This window comes from Platichthys flesus, chromosome 16, assembly GCF_949316205.1.
Source record: "Platichthys flesus chromosome 16, fPlaFle2.1, whole genome shotgun sequence".
NCBI classification, from domain to species: domain Eukaryota; kingdom Metazoa; phylum Chordata; class Actinopteri; order Pleuronectiformes; family Pleuronectidae; genus Platichthys; species Platichthys flesus.
Genome location: NC_084960.1, coordinates 15,452,171 through 15,473,715, shown reverse-complemented (window position 1 = coordinate 15,473,715; position 21,545 = coordinate 15,452,171). Strand labels below are relative to the sequence as shown.

General features: G+C 42.0%; 3 protein-coding genes across 6 annotated transcripts; 1 reads left to right on the top strand and 2 right to left on the bottom strand.

Annotated features, from left to right (window-relative positions):
• Positions 1 to 856: 856 nt before the first annotated feature.
• Positions 857 to 8,975, bottom strand: ddx42 (DEAD (Asp-Glu-Ala-Asp) box helicase 42). 2 transcript variants are annotated; one of them, XM_062407298.1, is made up of 18 exons: positions 8,885 to 8,975; positions 7,715 to 7,936; positions 7,443 to 7,602; positions 7,293 to 7,354; positions 6,993 to 7,029; positions 6,475 to 6,627; positions 6,265 to 6,369; positions 5,962 to 6,081; positions 5,691 to 5,867; positions 5,456 to 5,584; positions 5,259 to 5,358; positions 5,128 to 5,175; positions 4,938 to 5,035; positions 4,565 to 4,841; positions 3,217 to 3,443; positions 3,004 to 3,114; positions 2,692 to 2,802; positions 857 to 2,222 (listed from the first exon to the last, which is right to left on the bottom strand). In XM_062407298.1, exons 2-18 carry the CDS (start codon positions 7,927 to 7,929, stop codon positions 1,524 to 1,526), a joined length of 2,829 nt encoding a protein of 942 aa, XP_062263282.1. In that variant the 5' UTR covers positions 7,930 to 7,936; positions 8,885 to 8,975; the 3' UTR covers positions 857 to 1,523. The 2 variants fall into 2 exon arrangements, with proteins under 2 accessions (XP_062263282.1, XP_062263283.1); XM_062407299.1 differs by having other exon boundaries at positions 7,715 to 7,931; positions 8,885 to 8,924.
• Positions 8,976 to 9,009: 34 nt separating this feature from the next.
• strada (STE20 related adaptor alpha) lies at positions 9,010 to 18,130 on the top strand. Of its 3 annotated transcripts, XM_062407300.1 has the most exons (13): positions 9,010 to 9,137; positions 10,054 to 10,117; positions 10,587 to 10,644; positions 11,777 to 11,805; positions 13,113 to 13,215; positions 13,748 to 13,869; positions 14,181 to 14,289; positions 14,413 to 14,536; positions 15,204 to 15,375; positions 15,575 to 15,679; positions 15,818 to 16,071; positions 16,172 to 16,214; positions 17,118 to 18,130. In XM_062407300.1, the coding sequence occupies exons 2-13, from the start codon at positions 10,106 to 10,108 to the stop codon at positions 17,271 to 17,273; spliced, it is 1,287 nt and encodes a 428-aa protein (XP_062263284.1). In that variant the 5' UTR covers positions 9,010 to 9,137; positions 10,054 to 10,105; the 3' UTR covers positions 17,274 to 18,130. The 3 variants fall into 3 exon arrangements, with proteins under 3 accessions (XP_062263284.1, XP_062263285.1, XP_062263286.1); XM_062407301.1 differs by lacking the exons at positions 10,587 to 10,644; positions 11,777 to 11,805 and having other exon boundaries at positions 9,011 to 9,137; XM_062407302.1 differs by lacking the exons at positions 9,010 to 9,137; positions 11,777 to 11,805 and having other exon boundaries at positions 10,061 to 10,117.
• Positions 18,131 to 18,158: 28 nt separating this feature from the next.
• rnf113a (ring finger protein 113A) lies at positions 18,159 to 21,015 on the bottom strand. The gene is made up of 10 exons (XM_062407303.1): positions 20,878 to 21,015; positions 20,112 to 20,191; positions 19,937 to 20,032; positions 19,700 to 19,807; positions 19,332 to 19,441; positions 19,135 to 19,241; positions 18,931 to 19,020; positions 18,755 to 18,848; positions 18,549 to 18,655; positions 18,159 to 18,297 (listed from the first exon to the last, which is right to left on the bottom strand). The coding sequence occupies exons 1-10, from the start codon at positions 20,981 to 20,983 to the stop codon at positions 18,230 to 18,232; spliced, it is 966 nt and encodes a 321-aa protein (XP_062263287.1). The 5' UTR covers positions 20,984 to 21,015; the 3' UTR covers positions 18,159 to 18,229.
• Positions 21,016 to 21,545: the final 530 nt, after the last annotated feature.

The following is a 21,545-nucleotide window of genomic DNA, read 5'->3' as shown; positions in this document are numbered from 1 at the left end:
TTTTTTTTGCGAAGATTACTATTGGCCTGATATCAGTGATCTACGCCTTCTAAATCTGTTGAATGTCGCCTGTTTCTCCATGTCGGTGTCAAAAACAAACCTAAAAACTACTTATCAACTCAAATACTATTTTGCTTGCATTTATGCTTTAATTTATATTCTACCTTCCCACCCCTGAGGGCATCTTCACTGTTTGTCACAAAATAAAGGTGTGAGCAATAGAAATGAAAAAACATCCCCTGAAGCAAAAAGACATTTAAAATACAACCTACACCCTACGACTTAACCGCCCTTTGGCAGGTATCAGCTTGAAAATGTTATTTGTAGCCGTCTAAGAGACTTTCCATTCTTCATTTAGGAATTTTTACACATTTATCTGGTAGATCACTTAAAGCTGTGCGAGAGGTCAAGTGTCAGCTGCAGTGAACAGAGACCATGTTTAGGCTCTACCCACAGATGTTCGGGTCAGGGGATCTGAGGACCATTTCAAAAGCTTCCCCTTATGTCTCCTAACATTCTATTTTGTATGTGTTTAGGACGTTTTTTTTGGTTCATAGCCCATTATTAGTTTATCTGTTCCCAACAGATAAATGTAATTATTTGTTCTCTAGGTGTAAAGTCCCTGTCATTTTAAAGCTTTCATAATGTCTGTTGCGCAGCCTCATAAATTCCAGTAAAACCACATCAGCCATAAAAAACAGCAGAGTGTAAAATAGAATGTAAAAAAGGAATTACAGAGGGTGGGTCTTGTGTTCAGAAACGAAATCTCTGAGCCCCACTCATGAACATTTGTTTTCTATGATTGAACAGAAAAGCTGACATGGATTGTTTGTGACAGAAAATACACAAAAACAAATGCAAGAGAAGTGTTTTTATTTAAAACTTCCCCTTTTCCATTTGAACACTTGTAATCCCCTCGTTCCTGAAAACACATTTCGATAGCAGACGGACTAAATGCCAGGGAAAGGCACTTCACTAAAACTCGAATACAAGACACAAAAAGAGCTACTGATAGTTTTTTTTATGCACTTGTGTGACCGTTCATAAATCACAGTGCACCATAGAAAAAAAATGAAACGGTTCTAACAGTTAGCTTTGTAGAACAGAAAATGCAAATACACAAACACACATGGCAAAGATTCATTAAAGAAAAAGAAAATTTGTCAGGTTTGCAAGCACATAAGCATATTAGGGGCTCAGTGAGTAGAAACAAGACAACAACCAACACGCCCCAATTTGGAATTGTTCACTGACAGGATTCGTTACAGCTCTATTGCTTGATCCTATTGACTTATAATAACAACAGTCCTGATGGGGTATGTACAGTGGCTGTCTCCGAGCTGCTTGTGTTGATCTGTCTGACACTGTTGAGGCCAAATTGACACTGGCGTCAGTAAACGTACCCCTCCAGCCTTGTGCCTGCAACAGCCTCTGATATGCTCTGCTCTCTGCCTACACAGACAAACTTGTCATGGAGCAGTTGTTGCATCAATCATTCTACTGATGTGTTGATTCTTTTTTCTTTAGTTGTCCCACCTGCTCTTTCTACGTTTTGGTGGTTCAGGAACGGCAAAGCTATCATCTTCCCTGTCCCTCCCCTCCCCACTCCCCCGGTCTCCCCCTTCCCTGTCCCTCCCCTCCCCACTACCCCTGTCTCCTCCTTCCCTGTCCCTCCCCTCCCCAATACCCCTGTCTCCCCCTTCTCTGTCGCTCCTCCGATCATCTCTTTCCCTCCTGCTCCCATCTCCGTTACGACTGTCGCCGTGGCGGCTGCTGCTGTGGCGCTCCCGTTCCCCGTAGCGGTCACGCTCTCTGTCTCCGTGCCGATCTCGGTCGCTGTGGCGATCTTCGACGCTGTGCCGTTCGCTCCTGTCACTGTGGCGGTGGTGACTGTCCCCATGGCGCCCACGGTCTTCAACGTGTCTCTCCCGTGAGCTGTCTCTCTGTGAGGGAGGTGAAGGCGGAGGAGGGGGGGGAGGCTGAGGCTGAGGGAAGCTGTGCTGTGAACTGGTTAGACTGGGGGGCACCGAGCTCAGGGTGCCTGCACTAGTGAAGCCTGACATTGACAATGTGGCACTGTGGGACCTCTCTGAGCCATTAGGAGACTCTGTTGGCACAGAGCTCAGACTGCCAGCACTGGTCCAGCATGACGAGCTGTTAGACTTGGTAGTGAGCTTAGGAGGGCCGCTGGACGCTGCCACAAAGTGGCTTTTATACTGAGCCTAGAGGAGGAGGAAGCATCGAGAAGGAGATATTAACCGCCTGGAGGAAAAACAAGGTGTGATGAAAGTTCAGAATGTAAAGATTTTACTGCCTCGTAACATAATACAATCAAAACATATCTTCAGGTTGGTGACAGGACTGATAAATCTCCGGGTTTTGAAATGTCAGTCATTTCTTAAGCAATTCATTTTAATTATTTAATAAACAGCTGTGAGTGCAAATTTGCAACTGCCTAAAAGAAAACAGAATGCAACAAAGGCAGTTTAACATGATGCAGGTGACAAATATGGAAATAATAAGCCTCTGCTTTACTAGTACAAGCACAAACTAAAAGCTTATTTTAAAATAAACATAAACATATTAAAACAGCCATTATTAATAAGTTTTAATAAGAAATCAGTTAGGGGAAAAAGATAATTGTAACAAAAAACCATGAAACAAAATTTAGTGGAAAAGACAGAATTGTACCTGGAAGGCGTTTTTCATTGCAGACATGCGGTCCCCCATCGCCCCAGTAGCTGGTTTGCCGTAGCCCTCAAAGCTGCTAGTGGAAGACAAGAAGCTGCTGCTGCCACGCTCCTGCAAACACAGCAGAGCAGAACTCGTCCCTTAGAGTCTTCTAAGGAAATATCTTAGCCATCATAGAGGTTTCTGATCGTCAGATGGTCAGAGATCGGATGTTCAGTCAGCAATAATCATTTGTTTAAAATGATCCAGCGTAGAATAATGATTGCGTTGACAGTGGCAAGCAGATTTCCAGTCCAGTAATCAATGACTTACAGAACTTTCCGCCCCCAAGCCTGGTCTCTCTTTGTAACCAAGACCACCTCCTCCAATGTTCGGCCTCTTTCCTTTACCCCCCTTGAATCTGGATTTCCTAAACCATGGATTCTGAGAAACAACAGAGAGAAAAATTATTCCACCGAAAAAAACACAAATGGTTTAGGCTAGTTAACGAAAAACTTTGCTTATTCTTCTCCTTATTTATCTCACCTGCATGGCTAAATCCATCAGCTCTTTAGTAACAGATTGATTTGCTCCCTCCAGATTTCGCACAAGGTCTCCAGCGAATGTAGTGTCCTTGTTGGTAAGGAGGGTGTAAGCTACACCCTTCTCCCCAGCACGACCTGTTCGACCGATCCTGTGCGTGTGTGTGTCGATGTCTCGCGCCACGTCGTAGTTCACCACCGTGCGAATGGAAGGGATGTCCAGACCACGAGCTGAGGAGGAATAACAACAGTTGTAATGATCGCCTGTATTCTCTAATGTACAGAAAATGTTGCAATGATCATGTTGTTTTCACATATGGAAAATTTACAAAAAGGTTTAATTTCAGAGAATTGATGATATATGCAGAAGGCAAAATATGTTTACTATTGCTTTAAATTTGATTCTATACCACAAAAAGTTATAAATGGGTGAGGGAGGAAGTGAAGCGCTCGATGTTTGAAGCTGGAGGGTGGTGCGCTCAGACGGGGGAAGAGGCCATTCTTTGTTTAGGGGATATTCTCAAACTCTATGTTAACACTGGGACTATTGGGTGATTCTTCTGGCCTGTTTATTTATGTTGTATTGAATATATGCACATCCGTCTTTAGTGTTAAATGTAACGACCGGGCCGGATGTGATTTAATTAGCTTGAGCCTTAATATACGTTGTTTACACATAAAACTGGGTTTTATCATAAGCTAATGACTTTCTTTTAATTACTGTTAGGCGAAAGCTTGGTGATTTTTCAAACCATTCTGTGTTTCAAGTGAACAGATATTGATGAAACAGGTGTCAGATCTGCCCGTCACCTTTAATCAATCAATCAAATTTTATTTGTATAGCCCATATTCACAAATCACAATTCGTCTCATAGGGCTTTAACATGGTGTTACATCCTCTGTCCTTAACCCTCAACAAGAGTAAGGAAAAATTACTAAAAACCCTTTTACATGGTAAAAATACGTAGAAACCTCAGAGAGCTACATGTGAGGGATCCATCTCCAAGGACAGACAGAAGTGCAATAGATGTCAGGTGCAGGAAAACATCATCAAGATTAAAGTTTTTAGCAGCATTGATGAGGGTAAACATCTTGAAGGATAACTTCAATACTATATGTCAAGCAGTCCTGCTACAATCATAGTCTATGGTCAGCAGCCAGCAAGACCATGATCCACCATCAAGATCGGATCCACTATAGTCCACAGTCTAGTTTAATGTACGTGTATGTACTTTCACTGAGGGTATTTTAAGGTTATAAGGTTAGACAGTTAGCCTCAGATGCCAGAAATGCTTGACATGAATAGTTTCATGTGGATGTTCAAACAACAGGGGAAGGAAATGGCTACTCACCAGCAACATCAGTGGCCACCAGAACGGGCAAGTTCTTCTTCTTGAAGTCACTGATGACCTTGTTCCTCTCACTCTGGTCCATATCTCCATGCAGGAGGCCAATGCTGTAGCCCTCCTGCGTCAGGTTAGTGGCCAGTTCTTCACAGTTTGACTTCTTGGTAACGAAGATAAGGACAGAGCCGGAGGAGGTAAACTCTACGAGCCGCCGGATCAGCCAGGCCCATTTTTCTGTCCCACTGTGCAGCATCTCCACGACCTGGGTCACATCCTCATTGGCCTGGTTAGAAAGGGAACACAATATTCATGTTTCAATGACAGGCATAAAGCAGCTTATGTTTAGCTTTTCTTGGGGCAGATGTTTGATGCCACGTACCTCTCCGATGTCTCCCTGCACCACACGGATAGGATCTGTCAAGATGTCTCTGGCCAGCCTTTCGATCTTCTTTCGAAAGGTAGCACTGAACAAAAGAGCTGTGGAGGAAATCATGTCCAAAGTAATTAAAGATGCTTTGAGGCCTGACAACTACCGACAATGAAACAGTTTGATTGCATAAAGCACTTACTCTGTCTGTCAGGGCGGACGTGGCTCGCGACAGACCTAACCTGATATTCTGAAGGGGAAAGGAGGAATTAGCTGCAGTGCATAAAACAAGCCGACGGCATCATTGTTACAGAACAGATCATTTCAACCCACCAAAGCCCATGTCAAACATGCGATCAGCCTCGTCAAAGACCAGGTAGGTCACTCTCTGCAGGGACGTGGACTTCTTTTTTACGTGGTCAATCAGACGACCCTGTGCAAACACAAATGAGCATTAAACCTCCTGTTTGGTGCAGCAGTGGAGTGCAAGTTTTCTTTACAATAACCAGGTTGGTAGTTTGTTCCCTCACCGGAGTGCACACCACGATCTCTGCCCCCTCCTGCAGCGCCTTGGCTTGCTCCCACATGCTTCCTCCTCCATAGACTGCCACAGAACGCAATGAGTAGGCTTTCCCAAAGCGTTTACATTCTGCGTGGATCTGATGAACATTTAAAGTCACACACATCAGTGTACGAACTAGAGCAATACAAATCTATTAGTTAACCTTTCAAAATCTCAATCTAAGATCTCTTCCCTTTGTTTACCTGCTGACAAAGCTCTCTGGTGGGACACACGATAACTGCGATGGGTCCTTCTCCTGCTTCCAACTCCTTCTGGTCCATGATATGAACCAGCATTGGCCAAATAAAAGCTGCAGTTTTACCACTGCCAGTTTTTGCTATACCAATCATGTCACGTCCAGACACAGCTATAGGCACACCCTAGAACAATACCAAAAAACATCTTCATCATTATTTATTTTTTTTTTATTGATATTCAAATAAAATGCAACGATTAAATAAACTTGTACTATACCTGGCACTGAATTGGAGTGGGCTGAGTGAACTCAGACTTGCGGATGACGTGCATTAGCTGCTCATCAAAGGCGAAGTGGGCAAAGCTGGTCGAAGGTTTTGGAGGGGCAGCACCAGATACCTGAGAATGACAAAGAAAGGGAGCAGGAAAAATATTTAAGTGCGGAGATTATACTTTTTCTTTCTCATTAGCATGTGGTTTATTTATTTTTTGGCATGTAAAAGGTCTGCTTAATTACCATAGCCACAGTGTGTATATACAAGTTATACAGTAACATTTGCATTAAGTGAATTGTGGACATACCCGCAAGTTCAGTTTCTGCCTTAGTTCCGACACTTGAATTCCTGTCAGGTGGATGAGCTCCTCGTGCTCAATGTAGAAGTTTTTCTCAAATGGTGGATAATCAATCTAGGAAAAACAGGCCACATAAATCACTACAAAATACTTTAACACAACATTAAAACATAAAATGGTGATCCATAGTTGAGACAAAATTCTTAAAACCAACCGTACCTCAGAGTGGTCAATAGGAGGAAGGGGCAAGATGATTTTCTTGGTGGTCGGGGCAATTGGGTTCCCGTCACTGTCATAATCAATATTTTCATCCTCTTCCTCCAGGCTCAGGCCGGCTGTGGGATTCTCTGCCATGTAGCGGAAGTAGGCTTCCTGCAGAGAGCAGAGCACCTCATGTAAAACTGAGCCAGATTGCTGCATACCACAGCATCCGCACAACACAAAGAGAAGCACAATATACCTGGCGAGATGTTCAGCTTTGCAACAAGATGACAATTATGTGTATAGCTGTCATAAATATATAACAAAAATCATACATGCTTTCTCTAAGATGACAAGAATACTCTACACAAGAAAAACATCTGCATCATAATAATTTTTAATATGCAACCTGCATGGTCGGCTGGAAGGAAAGGCATGGAGTGTTACAAGAACAGAGATCAGAGGGGGAATATTCGGTCCGGAGACCTCTCTGATCAGCGATGTAGTGGATTAAAAACTTTGGAGGGCTCACTCACTTGTTCATCTTCTTCTTCAATGTCATCGCGAATACCCCTGAAATGAGAAGCGGAGAAAAAAAACTTCCCTGCGGCTCGTTCATACACCCAAGTCAGCCCACATCCCACTATGACTAAGAACACTTTACTTACCTGATAATATCTATTAAACCAGCAAAAACACTGCTGTGTGTTCCATTATTTAGTTTTAATTAAGCAATATTTTTTCCTCTGGTCAAATTAAACAACTACATAAAAGGCCTTAGAGGCGACTAAAAAAAGTCAAATAAATGAATATATCTGAGTAAAATGAGGACTTACTTGGCTGACTTTTTCTCTTTTTCCTTTTCCTCTAGTTTCCTCATGTCTTTTGCTGCTTGATTCTGAAGAAGAGAAAAAAAACAAGAGAACAGCAAATTAGGCATTTGAAATTACTAGTTTTTATCTGTTTATGTGAAATTATCTGCTCACCTCAACCTCTGCCATGAAGGCATCCAGTGGGTCATCCTCACTGTCTGAGCCGCCGCCACCACCACCAGACTGCATTTGCTGCCGTGTGGGCGAATTCTCTGCAGGTATATACGGTAGATCAACATTGCTGCTGGAATCCTCTTCATCATCTTCAAAATAGCTAGTTGGAAATGAGAAAGATGCAGTTTTAAATTCATTCAATTGTACGAATAACATTATACATCGACCATTCTCTCTGTGGAGGAATGTTAAGGGAGGAATGTATTACTCACGCATTTTCCTCATCAAAATTTGCTCTTTTGGTCCCTATTTTATAGAACGACGGGAGCTGCTGGTTCTTCCCATATCCCCCACTTGATCCTGGGGGTCCAAACGATGCTTGAGATTTGTCAGGTGGGGCGGAGGATTCCTCTTTTTTCCCTGCAAGAGAAAATCCTCCAAACCCAAACCCTCGCTTGATACCCGGACCACCTTTGTTCCAGTTCATAACTGTGCTGTGAAAACAAGATAGGAAAGAAGCCTTTAGAGTTTAAGTGTGTGTTATCACCTAATTTCAACGTGTGTTATTCATCCGTCAGCCTTGTTCTTTCAATTAAGGTGTTCCAAACTAAATGTTTCTTAGCAAAAGTGATCCCTGAGGACTGGCTTGCCTGTCATTCCTCAGGGATACAGTTGTGTCATAATAACAAGAAGTAACTGAGCCACCGTCATGATCATCAACTTTGCTTTGTTCGTTTTTGGTTTCAAATCCACAGCTTCATCTTTTAGATACTTTCACTTTAATTGACAGAGATTTCCTCCACCCCAATGATACAGATAAATAACGAAAACATCAAACTAAAAAGAGCATTAACTGTGCAGTAATGTAGACGAAGGCGGCAATACTTAAAGTAATATATCCCTTTAGCAGCGGCGAGCCACGCTGTGGGAAGAGGCATCAACAAACGTACGTTACAAACACAGGATCGGTCTATCTGCTGGTGCCATAGCTTGGATTAGCTAATTGACATTTGAACTAGTGTACACTGAGACATGCATGTCTGCTACAAAGCAACAGAAAACATTATTGGTCACATTTCAAACTACGGTTCGTCTTATCAGGCTGCCAACCTGACGCTACAGCGTTAGCATGAAGCTAGTTAGCAGTTTACCAGATATGACGACAAACGTTGATACAAAATCAGGACCAAGCTGCCGGCTCCGGGATATTCCTTCGCTTTAGAAAATTACAACACCTCAACCCTGGCCACGGTTTGTGTACACATAGCGCTAGCTTTAGCTCAAGGCCGCAAATTAGGGCCGAGGTGGGAGTGGGAGAGGCTCGCTCGTTAATGTGGCTCAACTAGAGTTGTTTTTGTCAAATCCCCATGAGGTAACCCGCAACTTCTCATTTGACTGCATGTGTCTGCGCGAAGGCAGCCCGGGCGAACGCCGTGATTCACCTGTTTCAGGCGCCTGTAGATGCTCCAGCCTGCAGCGCCTGTGTTGTCATGAGAAGAAGTGCCCTTACGTCACCAGTGCGCGCGGAGTCTCTCCGTGGGCGTGGCGTCGTAAATACGCGACACCGTAGTGAGCCGAGAGAGCGGAGTGGAGAGCTGTCAGGAAAACCCCGCAGGAGAAGATGGTCAGCTAAACAAGTTCCCCTGAAAAATCACACTACTCCAGCCAGGAGCTGCTCGTCCGTACATCACACTGGTAAGTCACTAAGACATCGGAAGTACGCAGTTTGTTGTTGATATAAATCCTGGTGGCTGCTGTAGCTAACGGTCATTTAGGAATGCTAACCTGCGCACAATATCCCCGCAACATTAGCAAGAACTGAGCCCAAGAGCTGTTTCTATTTATTTTAGTTCATTTTTGTGACTTTGTGTCTTTTGCGATTCATGTTTTTCACGGACTCTTCGAACTACTACGACTCCGGTCACTGGAAGTCAGTATATTCGATTGTCTAATGACAGCACCATTAAAGCGCGAGTGTTCATGGTTTGAACCTAAACTATCATTATCAATCGAATCTACAATAACAACTGACAGAGATCACCTTCCAGTTAAGGTTTAATATCACGGTGAAGAGTTAGAACGTATATGCACAACATCCATGGCAACACAATTCCTCATTTCGCACGATATCACTGAAACGCTCACATATTATTACGGTTCAACAGATGTGTGCAATCCTTACGGATATTGAAAGAAATCTGTTTTAGAAATATGAATCATTGTTTTGATAACGAGTATTGTTTATTTATTGGTTTATTTAACAGTGATAAAACATATTAATAAGCATTACCACAATTGTACCATAAGACATTATTTATTCTGTATTCCCTGGACAGAGCTGTCCTGAAAAATACAAAATGAAATCGCTTATGATCATGCAGCGTAATATAAGTTAGAAAAAAAATGTAATAAAATAGAAGACGATTTCAGGACACTGTTATTATTGCATTTTCATGTACTGTTTAAGATATTCAGCACAGAAGCACAAAATACAAGACACACGAAGCAACAAATGATCAATTTTGCATTGAAATAGCAGCAAATCATTAGTACAGACATGGAGATGAAGACAGAGACATCTTCTTAACAGTTGTTTCTTTTTTCTTTACAGATATTCCCTTGACGTGTTTTCAGCATCGTATGTAACACCCACAAGAGGATCCATGTCTTTTCTTGTAAGTTGTTTATCATGTTCTGCCTATTTTAGACCCACGCTTACAGGGCATGTTTCCCAGTTCAGGATTAAATTTAATTCTCTTCTTCGATCGATATTTGTATTAAAGATTGTGTTTGGTCTTAGAGAAGGCTATAATAACATCTATGATAGCTATCATTTCCAGCAGCCAGACACTGCTGTCATCATAATAAGTTATATGTCTAGTTATTAGTTTCATTGTAAGTTATACAAAGACAAGCTTCCTTATTAACCATGCACTTTCTAAAATGCTGCCTTTTCAATTCTACACACGTCCTACACATGAAATCCTTACGAGTGGCAAACTAGGCCATCAGCATGAAACATCTTCATCAGCTTCTTCAGCTTTAAATATGTCATGTTTCTGTCTAACCTCTCTCCTTACTCTTATGCTTTCATTTCCTCTCTTTTTTTCCCCATGTCTGTCATTTAACCTCTGTTTCTGTCAGCGTTGGGTATCTGAGAAATTGAGTGTGGAGAGCCTGCAGGATTTGGAGTTATTTGGAGGTGAGGTTCGAGGCAAATACCAACTCACAGCAAAAGGGTTCAGCTTTCCCAAACCACTGCTTACACACTTGTCCCTTTATGAGCACAAACAAAAAACTCCTCTGCCTCCCCGTCATCCGTTTCCCCTCTGGCCTGCTTTTGCATCAAAGTTCTTTGCTTAGTTCCTGTCTGATTTGGGCTTGTCACATATATAATCGTTTGTGCCATTTTATTTAATGCTTTCTGTGACTTTTGTTAATCTGGTATGTTTATCCTGTGTTTAAATATAAATTAGTTTTTTGGCTGTTATATTTTTATCTGCAATTGTAACTAAATTAGACTTTTTCTTCTTGTGGTGACTGTTGTTTTATTAAACACATTTACTTGAATTTTACTTCTAGCATGTTAGATGTAGGTACAACTATGTTTTGAGCAGTTTGGTTTTGGCTAGTATGTGCTGATATGGGCCTCATTGTTGAATTCATGCATAATGAGACCACTATAAATATTAGGGCACTTTTAGCTTATTAGCTGAGTGGAAAAAGCTTTCATGTTATTGGCAAGTCTGGCTGTGTAGAAGTAGTTTGTTAATCTTTTTTTAATGCCGTATTTCTCTGGTTTTGGGATTCTGTTGAAAAAGCTTTCGTTCTTTGCAAGCTTTGCCACATTTTCATTTCCTCACTGGCCAATCACTGCTCAATGTTGCATGTTTGTTCCAGTGTATAATTTCATATATATTTGCTGTTCCATGATTCCATTGCCTTTCATAATATTTGGACAGAACTTGGATTTAATCTAATTCATTTGTGAAAGTAGAATATTGAAGCCAGATTGTTATTCAGAAATTAGCAATTTGCTGCAGCTACAGATCATTTTTGCTGTTGCAGTGCAGTTTCAGTTTAATCATGTTCCCAGAGCTTATCATGAAAACTGGCTGTATTGATAGTTGTGTCATTTAGTCTCTCAAAGCTACTTTTTTCAGATGAATCCTGCTCGTGATAGGAAAACCAGCAAAGATCATCAGTGAAACTCTCCGGCATGCAGCGAACTCCCTCGGCCAGAGGCTGTGTCCCGGTTCAAGAGCAGCTTTAGAAGCAGATCCTCTTTTTGTTTTGTGTGTGTTCATGTCATTGATGTGGTTTTTCTACCCCAGAGCAAGCTCAGGGACTCTCTAACAGGAAAGTAAGTGTGGTACTCCTGTCATTGCATCGTCATCACCCGTTTGGCCTTTGTGTATGTGCTGGCATGTGTACGCGCGCATACAGAGCTCAATGTAGAGGAATCCACAACCCCCTGGGGCTTTGCACATTTTATGTATGCATGAGTGTTCCGCTCATAACACGCACTGTCCATGCTCGTAGCTCAGAAGGTCATCTCATTCCACTCACGCAGGCTTGTGTTGGACAGTACAGGGAAATGGTCGAGTGTACTGGGAACCCTAAAGAGGTCAAATAATCCTCTCATTCAGCCATAACACTTCTGCCCAAGTGTTTAGTTTGCAGTTGACGTGATGTGCTCAAGGCAACTGTTCTGTTTAGATTTTGGTGTGCTGTAGTTGCCTCACTAAAAGTCTGTTAGGTTGCCAAGAATATTTTGTGATGTGAGTGCTAAATGTTTGACACTGCCTGTCTGTGCTGGAGACCTGTTTGTTTGATGGTGAACTGGTGTACTGTCACACTACACTGTGATGCCCTGCAGGCTGTAGATACAGGGAGTTCCATGTGTTCAGCCTTAGGAACGCATGGTAACTCCCTCAGAATCTGATCACATTGGCAGTCTCCAATGTACCCCATGTGATTGGATCAGCATTTACAGATGTTCCCTAAACTGATGGCTGCCATAGCATGTTTGACTCTGCTGTCAAGCCCCAGAGAAATGTCTCAGGTTTACATACGACAGAAGTCACGATTTGGAACGGTCAGCTGATCTTAATCTTGGAAATCGTCATCTCTAGCTCGTGCGACAGTTTCCCATAAAGAAATCCACTATTCTAGTTTGACTCTGTGTCTTCCGTGTGGTCACCATAGAAACACTCCAAATATTCATACAACTCACTTCCATTTGCCGCCACAGCTTGCTTCTGAAATCTCTCCCTTTCCATCATATGAATGTCAAGAAATGGATGGAATTCAGGAGTTCTCACTGCCAAGAATAATAACTTGAGCTTACCTGTGATGCACATGTCGAAAATACTTTTTAACTAAAGACATGATGACATATGCAATGTGTGTACACCCTTTTATATTAATCTGTGCTATTGTATTGGAAGATGTTTTAATAAATGCACCTAAAGTAGTGTATTCTTAATAATGTGTTGCTGGTGGCGGTTTGAGTACCAGTCCTGTTTTTGTTTGTTCTCTTTGGAACCACAAACTAACACCTCGGTAACACTTTGGTGATGTTTTGCTTATCAAGCCTACACCGTAACTTGTGGAGTCAGTGTCACAGCCCATCTTCATTCGCTCTGTTTCTTCTCATCTTGCCTTCAGGCCCATGAGAACAGTCAGGAGAGCCTGAGCTCCCTCCCTCGTCGGGACACCATGGGCAGCTTCCTCCCTGACGGCAGCTCATATGAGGTCCTCACCGTTATTGGTATGTGAAGACAAATGCACACTAAGCACTCTAGGTGCCAAAGCCTTCAGCTTCTCTGCACCATGACTCTGGAACTCTCTGACACCTCACACCCCTCAGCTGGACCTTATTGGAAATTTCAAATCTAAAATTAAAACACATCTGTTTAGATGAGTTTACCCAACTTAACCCCATGTTATCTTGTCTGTGCCTCTCTAATAGGATTCTAGTCTTTAGTTTTACTCTAATTATTCACATGTTTATATCTAATGTATTGTTAAGTTGTGTGGTGTATTGACAGGGCGGACGCAGGGTTAGCGTTCATTTACCTTACTGCCATCTTACTTAACACAGGTCAAAGCATTAGAGGTCAAAACCTTTTACCTTTGAACCCGACCTTGCAAACAGAGTTCCACAAAGCACAAGTAAGCATGCAATTACCATTAAACACATATGTGGTCATAAAAACCATAAGTTGCATTGAGTGTTCTGAAAAGCACCATGAAAAAACAAAGTTATGATTATCATTAAGTCTTTGTTGTCTGTGTTTTAGGCCGGGGCTTGGAGGAATTGATGACTGTGAACCTGGCTCGATACAGACCCACGGGGGAGCACGTAGCTATCCGACGGATTGACATGGAGTCGTGCACTAATGACATGGTTGCCTACCTGCAGGTCTGCATCAGTCTGCCCTCTTCCTCCACTCCCATCAGTCTACATTATTCATATTCCCTTTAGTTGTTTCCGTCCTCTGTATGAACCGTAATTTATTTTAATTTCCCTGCCTCCATGTGAACACTTATGTAACCGTGCTGTAACCATTTTGCATGTCCTAATTAACCATCCTGTCTTTCCTGCTCAGCCCTCAGAACCAAATTAGATTCAGAATCATCTTCTCTTCCTGTCTTCCCGACATAATACGATGACAGGAAGAGAAGATGACAAAAATGTCAGATGTCAACCTTTTCTTTCCCTCTGTCTCTTAGAGCGAACTTCATGTGTCAAAGTTGTTCCACCACCCGAGTATTCTTCCCTACAAGAGTGTCTTTATAGCTGAAAATGAACTGTGGGTCATCACCCCCTTCATGGCTTATGGTGAGAAATGGACTTAAACCCTTAATACACGATACAAGTTGGTCAGCAATATTTTAATGCAGGGTGTAATGGAGGACAGCTTTCCCTCTGTTCGTGCTTATCTGTGTTTGATTATTTTCTCAGGTTCAGCCAGAGATCTGATCTGCTCACATTTCACTGATGGAATGACTGAGCTGACCATCTCATACATTCTGCTGGGCATGCTGAAAGCTCTCGAGTACATCCACCACATGGGATATGTACACCGGTAAGACACTGACAAGTTTATAAGACAATTGTGTCCTTTTGTGTCAGATATAAATGTTGTGAAAAATCATAACATCATATTTGGTAACTATTAGAGAAATTTGATGTTGTCTGACACCCAGGAAATACATACCAAACTTTATTTGGTAATGTTTGCCACTGTGCTCTACCCGAATGGATTTGAAAAAATGGAACAAAGTAACCCATTATTTATTTAGGAATTACAGCTATTTGTATGCTTAGCCCGACCATGTTCAGTATGTTTATACATCTGAATTGAAAAAAAGAATTGACGGATCAATATGTAAATGGATTGTATTTAGAAATGACTTTTCAATTCTTATCAACCACTGAAAGCATTACATTAAAAAATCTCACACGCATATTCATACAGCTTTCTATATGCAGTACCTTTTTTATCATACAGTATTCACACACTGCTAGCAAAGCCACTGGGACCTTATTGATAGTGGATGAGACGCTTTATCTGCTGAACCACAGCCCACACTCATTATTTCAGCTTGTTTTTTTTGCTGGTTTCTGGTTCTATACGTCCATTAGGATTTAACTGATTGACAATATTGATGTATCAAATTCCAGTCTAGCCACATTCATAAATACAGGCCAGTTGGATTTTCACTGTACTGACTGTGTGTGGCTGTGTGTAGGAGTGTGAAGGCCAGCCACGTGTTGATCTCAGCGGACGGACAGGTTTGCATGTCGGGGCTGCGGAGTATCTTCAGTCTGATCCGTCATGGTCAGAGGGCCAGAGTGGTTCACGATTTTCCTCAGTACAGCAACAAGGTGCTGCCCTGGCTCAGCCCTGAAGTGCTCCAACAGGTACTGTAGTCCTCAACACAGACGGTAGCATTGTATGATATTGTGTCTCTCACTATAGTCTACCTGGAAATGTTATTCTGTAACAAAGGTCTATGGATTATATTTTTTTCATGCTGCAACTCTCACATGGATTAGGAGTAAAGCCTGAAAGAGATGGAAAGTAGTGGATCATTTGTATCTTTTTTTTTTTTTCCCACAGAACCTGGAAGGCTATGACTCTCGGTCGGACATTTACAGCGTCGGCATCACAGCCTGTGAACTGGCAAATGGACATGTTCCCTTTAAAGACATGCCAGCTACACAGGTGATTGATTGTCAAAATAATATCTCATCAGTTATTTATACTAAAGACAATAGGGGCAGACCTCAGCTAGAATTTTTTTTTTTTATATAGGGTAAAATACCAATACAGATATTTAACAACTCCTCTTCACCTTCACAGATGTTGCTGGAGAAGCTAAATGGGACAGTGCCATGTTTGCTGGACACCACCACTATTCCACCAGAGGAGCTGTCCATGAAACCGTCCCGCTCTGGGGCCGACTCTGGGATCTGCGAGTGCCCTGGAGCCGGAGGGGTCAGGAGCTCCAATGGAGACCATTCCTCCTCGTCAGCCGGGCACCCATACAACAGAACATTCTCCACAAACTTCCACGCCTTTGTTGAGCTGTGTCTACAGCGAGACTCAGAAAGGAGGTCTGCGTTTGTCTTCCAACACACTTCATTATTTAATAAGATGTTTTTTAAATGTTTTGAGATTCAACAAACAGATTTTTTTCTTGTTGTTTTCTGTCAGGCCGTCTGCCGCGACTCTCATAGGTCACCCCTTCTTCAAACAGGTGTGTAAAACATCACAATTATCTCTTACTGAATTTATCTTAAGGTTAGGGCTGGTAAGTTGTTACTGACACACTTTTTGTTGAAATCCTCGTCATGTCTCGATAGCCATCAATAAATATTTGTATGAAAGGCAGATATCTGTGGCACTCGCAGGAATGTAATAGACATTCATTCGGACAGAATGAAATGATTGGCTGGCAAGCCTGCCTGCTTGGGTGCATCCTACCTCTGCTTTGCTGTGCATGCCCGGAGTCTCCAGTCGGAGAGATAGACCTCTGAAGCAGAGATGACAGTCAGAAGTTAGCGAGTGAGTCACGTTAAAGTCGACTTCTAGCAGTTGTTAGTGCGCGTGCTTGTTTTTTGGGTGTGTAGATTTGACTGGAGGGACGGATTGGAGGGGGTGAGTTGTGTTGGTTGCAATTCTTTTATGCCTTATCTACATTTTCTTTTTTCCACGATTACCAAACCTAACTTAAATTTTTTATTAACTTAGTCATTCTTGACTCTGGGACAAAAAATCATTGCCTTAGTTACTATTGCCTCTGCTGACATTACATGTCATTGTATTTCATTTAGCTGACGCTTTTATGCGATTAACAATAAGTGCATTCAACCATGAGGGTACAAACCATCAAACAAGGATCAAGAAAGTACAATTTTCTTAAAGAAACCCAAACTTGTTGTATTCAAGGTATAGTCGGAAGAGGTGTGTTTTTTTAGTTTGCGGCGAAAGATGTGGGGACTTTCTGCTGTCCTGATGTCATTAGGGAGCTCGTTCCCTAGGAGCCATTTAGGAGCCAGGACAGCAAAGAAGCGTGTGATGCGTTTTGTACATCACAGATGATCTGAAGTCCAGTCTGCATTAAAACCAATATGTTTTTTTTTTCCTCTCTGTCTCTCAGATCAAACGCCGGCCCTCAGAGGCGCTGCCTGAGCTGCTGCGGCCCGTGACGCCCATCACCAGCTTTGGGAACGTCCAGCCACAGGACTCTCAGTCTGGACTGGCCGGTCTGGAGTCGGGTCTCAGCCACCTGGAGGTCGACGACTGGGACTTCTGACGGTGGAGGACTCAGTGGGGAGACACTTGTAGGATTGTGATGGGAAACGCTCGCACACAGGACGAGAATAGTTTTTGTTATGATCCCCTTGTAAATAACACAAATTTCAAACTGAAAGGAGTCGCTGTTCTCGGAGGTTAATAGCCAGCAGCCATCTTGCCTCTTTTTGGAGTTTCTTGCACGCTTTTGTTCACTAGATACGCACAGACTCTTGCACTGCACTGGTGGCCTCTCGCTCTGTCTTTCAACACACACAACTGTTTACAGATTGTACTCATAACAAGGCTCCCTCGGAGTACAGGACTCCTCATGCTGTTGCTGATATGTCAGCGAAGGGTTTATGGATGTAGATGTGACCAAAACCCAAAGATTCTCATAAAATGTACCAGTGAAGGGAAGCTGCTTCTAAATATTCAGAGGGGACTCTCTACCTCTTGTTGGAACATGGCCGCTGGATGTGGCCCAGTGAGACCAACATAAGAACACACCAGTCGTCCCAGCTGACTCCGTTAGACCACTACACCAGATGGAAAGCTTCAACCGTGTCCCGAGGGCCGGCATGTATATGCATTTCTGCATTTCTTCGCTCTTTGCCTGTGTTACAGTGTAAACCACATCTCATGCTTTACTCATCACTTTGCTGCACAACGGTCAAAGTATAACACCGGTTCAGTTCAACCGTCAGAGCACAGACGTATGTATTTCCTCAAATTTACTCTGGGCGTGATGCTACTTATGTCAATTATGAATGTTACATTGGTGCTTGTTTTGTCTGCATGTGTTTGACAATGAGGACAAAGCAACATGTTGAAAATGTTAAACTTCAACAATAAACATTGTTCACTTTAAAGATTTAACCTGATGTTATTACACTGTGAGTCAGTAAGCTGTCTAAAAAAAGTTACTTTATTCATTATTTACACAGACAAACACATAAGGGGAATGTTGAGATGTTTCTAATCATCTTCATCTGATGGTGGCTGGTCTGTTGCAGCCTGATGTTTCTCCATCTTGGCCATTAATTCTGGAATAAAGGGAAATAATAGAAAACATGACCGGAGGGAATCAACTTGCAGTCATCGCACAAATCCCTTAAGCCGGATTCCCACAAAACCACTTTCGTAGTCGCAGTTTACTGTGTTGCAGTCGTTTTGAGTTCACACAACATGACTGACTTGCAACGGGGCGTCACAGATTACACATCTTCAATGTGAACTCTGCTTTAAAAAAAGTTAATTGTCTCTTCTCAGAATTCTTTTGTCAGACCCTTCTTACCTTTAGCCGGGTTGAAGACGCCATTGGTTTGAGTGTTGCACACGTAGCAGCGTTTTGACTTGCGGTAATGCTGAAGAGCACATGTCTCACAGAAGTAGTGCCTGCACCTGGGAGACATTTTACTTGTTTACACACTGCACCAGATGATAAACAAAGCTCTTTGTGGTGTAGAAATAGAGAAAAACGGACAAGAGGAAGAGACTTACTTTGTGATGATGGGATTCTTAAAGGATTCCCTGCAGATGAAGCACCTAAAGGGCATATCCTCCTCATCGCTGCTCACCTCATAGTTCTCCTCATCTAGATTTTAAGCACAGGGATGTTGAATAAATGCTACTGCAGGCACCGAAAAACTGACATGATCTCCCCTTCCTGAACCCACCATTGGCTCCGTATCGGCCTTCTTCCAGCTCCCTCTCGATCTGCCAGCCATGTTTGTAGTCCGATCTGTCGTGAAGGAACTTGCAGCTGTCTGAAAGCAGGACAGGAGAACATTATTGTTGAAAACAAGTTTGCATCAACAGCATCTATTCAACAGATGACTCTAATATTTTTATTTTTTGAATGTACTTCATCTACGGCTCACCTCCAAAACCACAGAAACCAGTCTCCTTATAGTCTTTGCAGATATCTGGCTGGTAGTCCCACCTGACTGTAGCTCTCAAGTGTTCAGGGGCTCGGATTGGTCCTTGTCTGTGAAGGTAGAAGAAAATTACATGAAGCGACGACTAATGACATTAGCAGTCATCGTTCTCATCAAATATGTTTCACTCTGGTACTCACCTGACCATGCCAGAGGAGGCGTTACCCATGGTGGTATCTTTGGGCTTGATTATTTTTTTGTAATTGTTGATGCCACGGTAGATTTTATCATCCTCCTTTCCGGTCAGCTCCTGTTAAAGGAGGAAAAAGGGTTAAACCAGTTAGTAGGGAACTGTAAATTTAGCTTTGAAGCAATGATAGTTTTGATATTTCACTTCTGTGCAAAGGTTGGTTAGAAAAATCAGGTATGATGTTGTGCATTTTATCGCAAAGGTCTAAGAAAAATACATCTACTAGGTGGACTAAGGAACACTTGATTATTAAATAGGTGCTTTTAGAACAATTATGAGTTGTGTAACATTAAGAATTAAAATCATCTCATCTCTTACATCTTGGATTTTCTGACTCCGCTCAAATATGGCCTGAGCGTCCTTGTCCCTCTCCGTGTCCAGCTCATATGTCGCGGTTGCACCCATGTCGTCAGGTCCCTCTGCTTTCTGTTTTGAAGATCAGCAGAACAGTGAGAAATATTTATTCACATTTGCTTTGGTTAGGATGTGGCTTCACAACTAGGTGACGTGTTTCTTAAAAATGTGATATTAAAAAGAAAGGAAGGCTCAACTCACGGCTGATCGTGTAGACTTGTAGGCAACAGTGATCTTGTCTTCTTTGTCTTGTTCACCGTCACTGGACGATACAGCCTCTCGCTCTACTTTCTTAGACTGGAAAGGGACGAGACATTAGTCAGTCTCACCTCACTATACTATAACTAACATATTACCATGGGAGATGTTATTGTACCATCTGAATCATGGGGTTGACTCGGGTGCCCTTCTTGTCTCTTCTGACCACAGAGCTCTCGTCTTCATCACTGTTGGCATCTGAAAAACACAAAACAAGTTTGACTTCAGGATAAGCTCCAGTTATTGTTGACACCAAGAACAATTTGATCTCAGTGACTGGTTGAAGCTGACAGAAGGCTCAAACTAACTCAGAATGGACGACTTGGTGAATCTGACGGTCGACAACAGATTTCACTCCTTTCAGCCAAGAACGGAAAGGCTGCAGTGAGCACAAGCTTGATGAATCTGGACAGTAGAAGACTGTATCCTGGTCTGAGGAACCAGGATTCTGCTGATGCTACGGATGGTATGAACCAATGAACCCAATATGCTTTGTGCCATAAACCCAGACTGCTGCTGGTGTCAGTCACGTCACGTGTTTTCTTGACTCCGTCTGAGTATGTGCATATATTTGTTCACCATTAACCACCTTCTAATGGCTACTTATTTGTCACACGGTGTAGCATGCAGCAAAACAAAACAAAGAGAAACTGATATTTACCAAAACACGTCATATCCCTCCAAAGGAAACTAGCAGAGTTAGCCTCACTAGTCTAACATTATCAACAAGCTGGGCTCTTTACCTACTTCCGTCATTATTAAAAAAAATATGAGGAAAACAAGAACTCGCATCAAGCCTCGCTTGTTCACAAAGCTACGTCGTTTCCACCGTTAGATGATCTCATTAAAACATCACAATCATTAGTTAAAGGATTCATTTTTACCTTTATCACTATCGCTGGCCTTTCTCTTTCGTCCAGAGAATTTTTTCTTGGATTTCTTGAACAAAAAAGTACAAGTAGCCGCTTTGGGTTCCTCAGAGTCCGCCATCTTGCCACTAGTATAAAAACCATCACCGCCACGTCGACTGCGCCCCCTAGTGTTCTGGAGTTGTCATTGTCCCAGATACATTATAATCCAGAATGTGATATTACATTATATTATATTACTAAACTGATTTGTATTAAAATCATAAACTTGATTTCACAGGTGAATAAAATATATTTTCTAAATTTAGCCAATCCTCTCATGAGTAAATGTGGAGTATGTCTTGATTGACACATTTTTTCTTAATCTTGATTTTATATTTTCACATTTCTGCCCAATCTGCATGCAGTCTCCCTCTGTGATTATATATATATATATATATTGGAAACAATATAAATTTGAAAGTGGCGTATTTTATTTATGTCCCCATAAATCACCCTGGTTAGTATTGTGTTATCACACATGAAAACAAATGGGACTTTCTATCTTTCTGTCTTTCATTCTATACTTTTTTAAATAAATAAATACATTTAAAACCTGTATTTCTAGATTAGTTTTTTCTCCCAAAATACAATTCTTCCCCGACAGACCAAAATATATAATACATTCATATTTATTTTGTGAG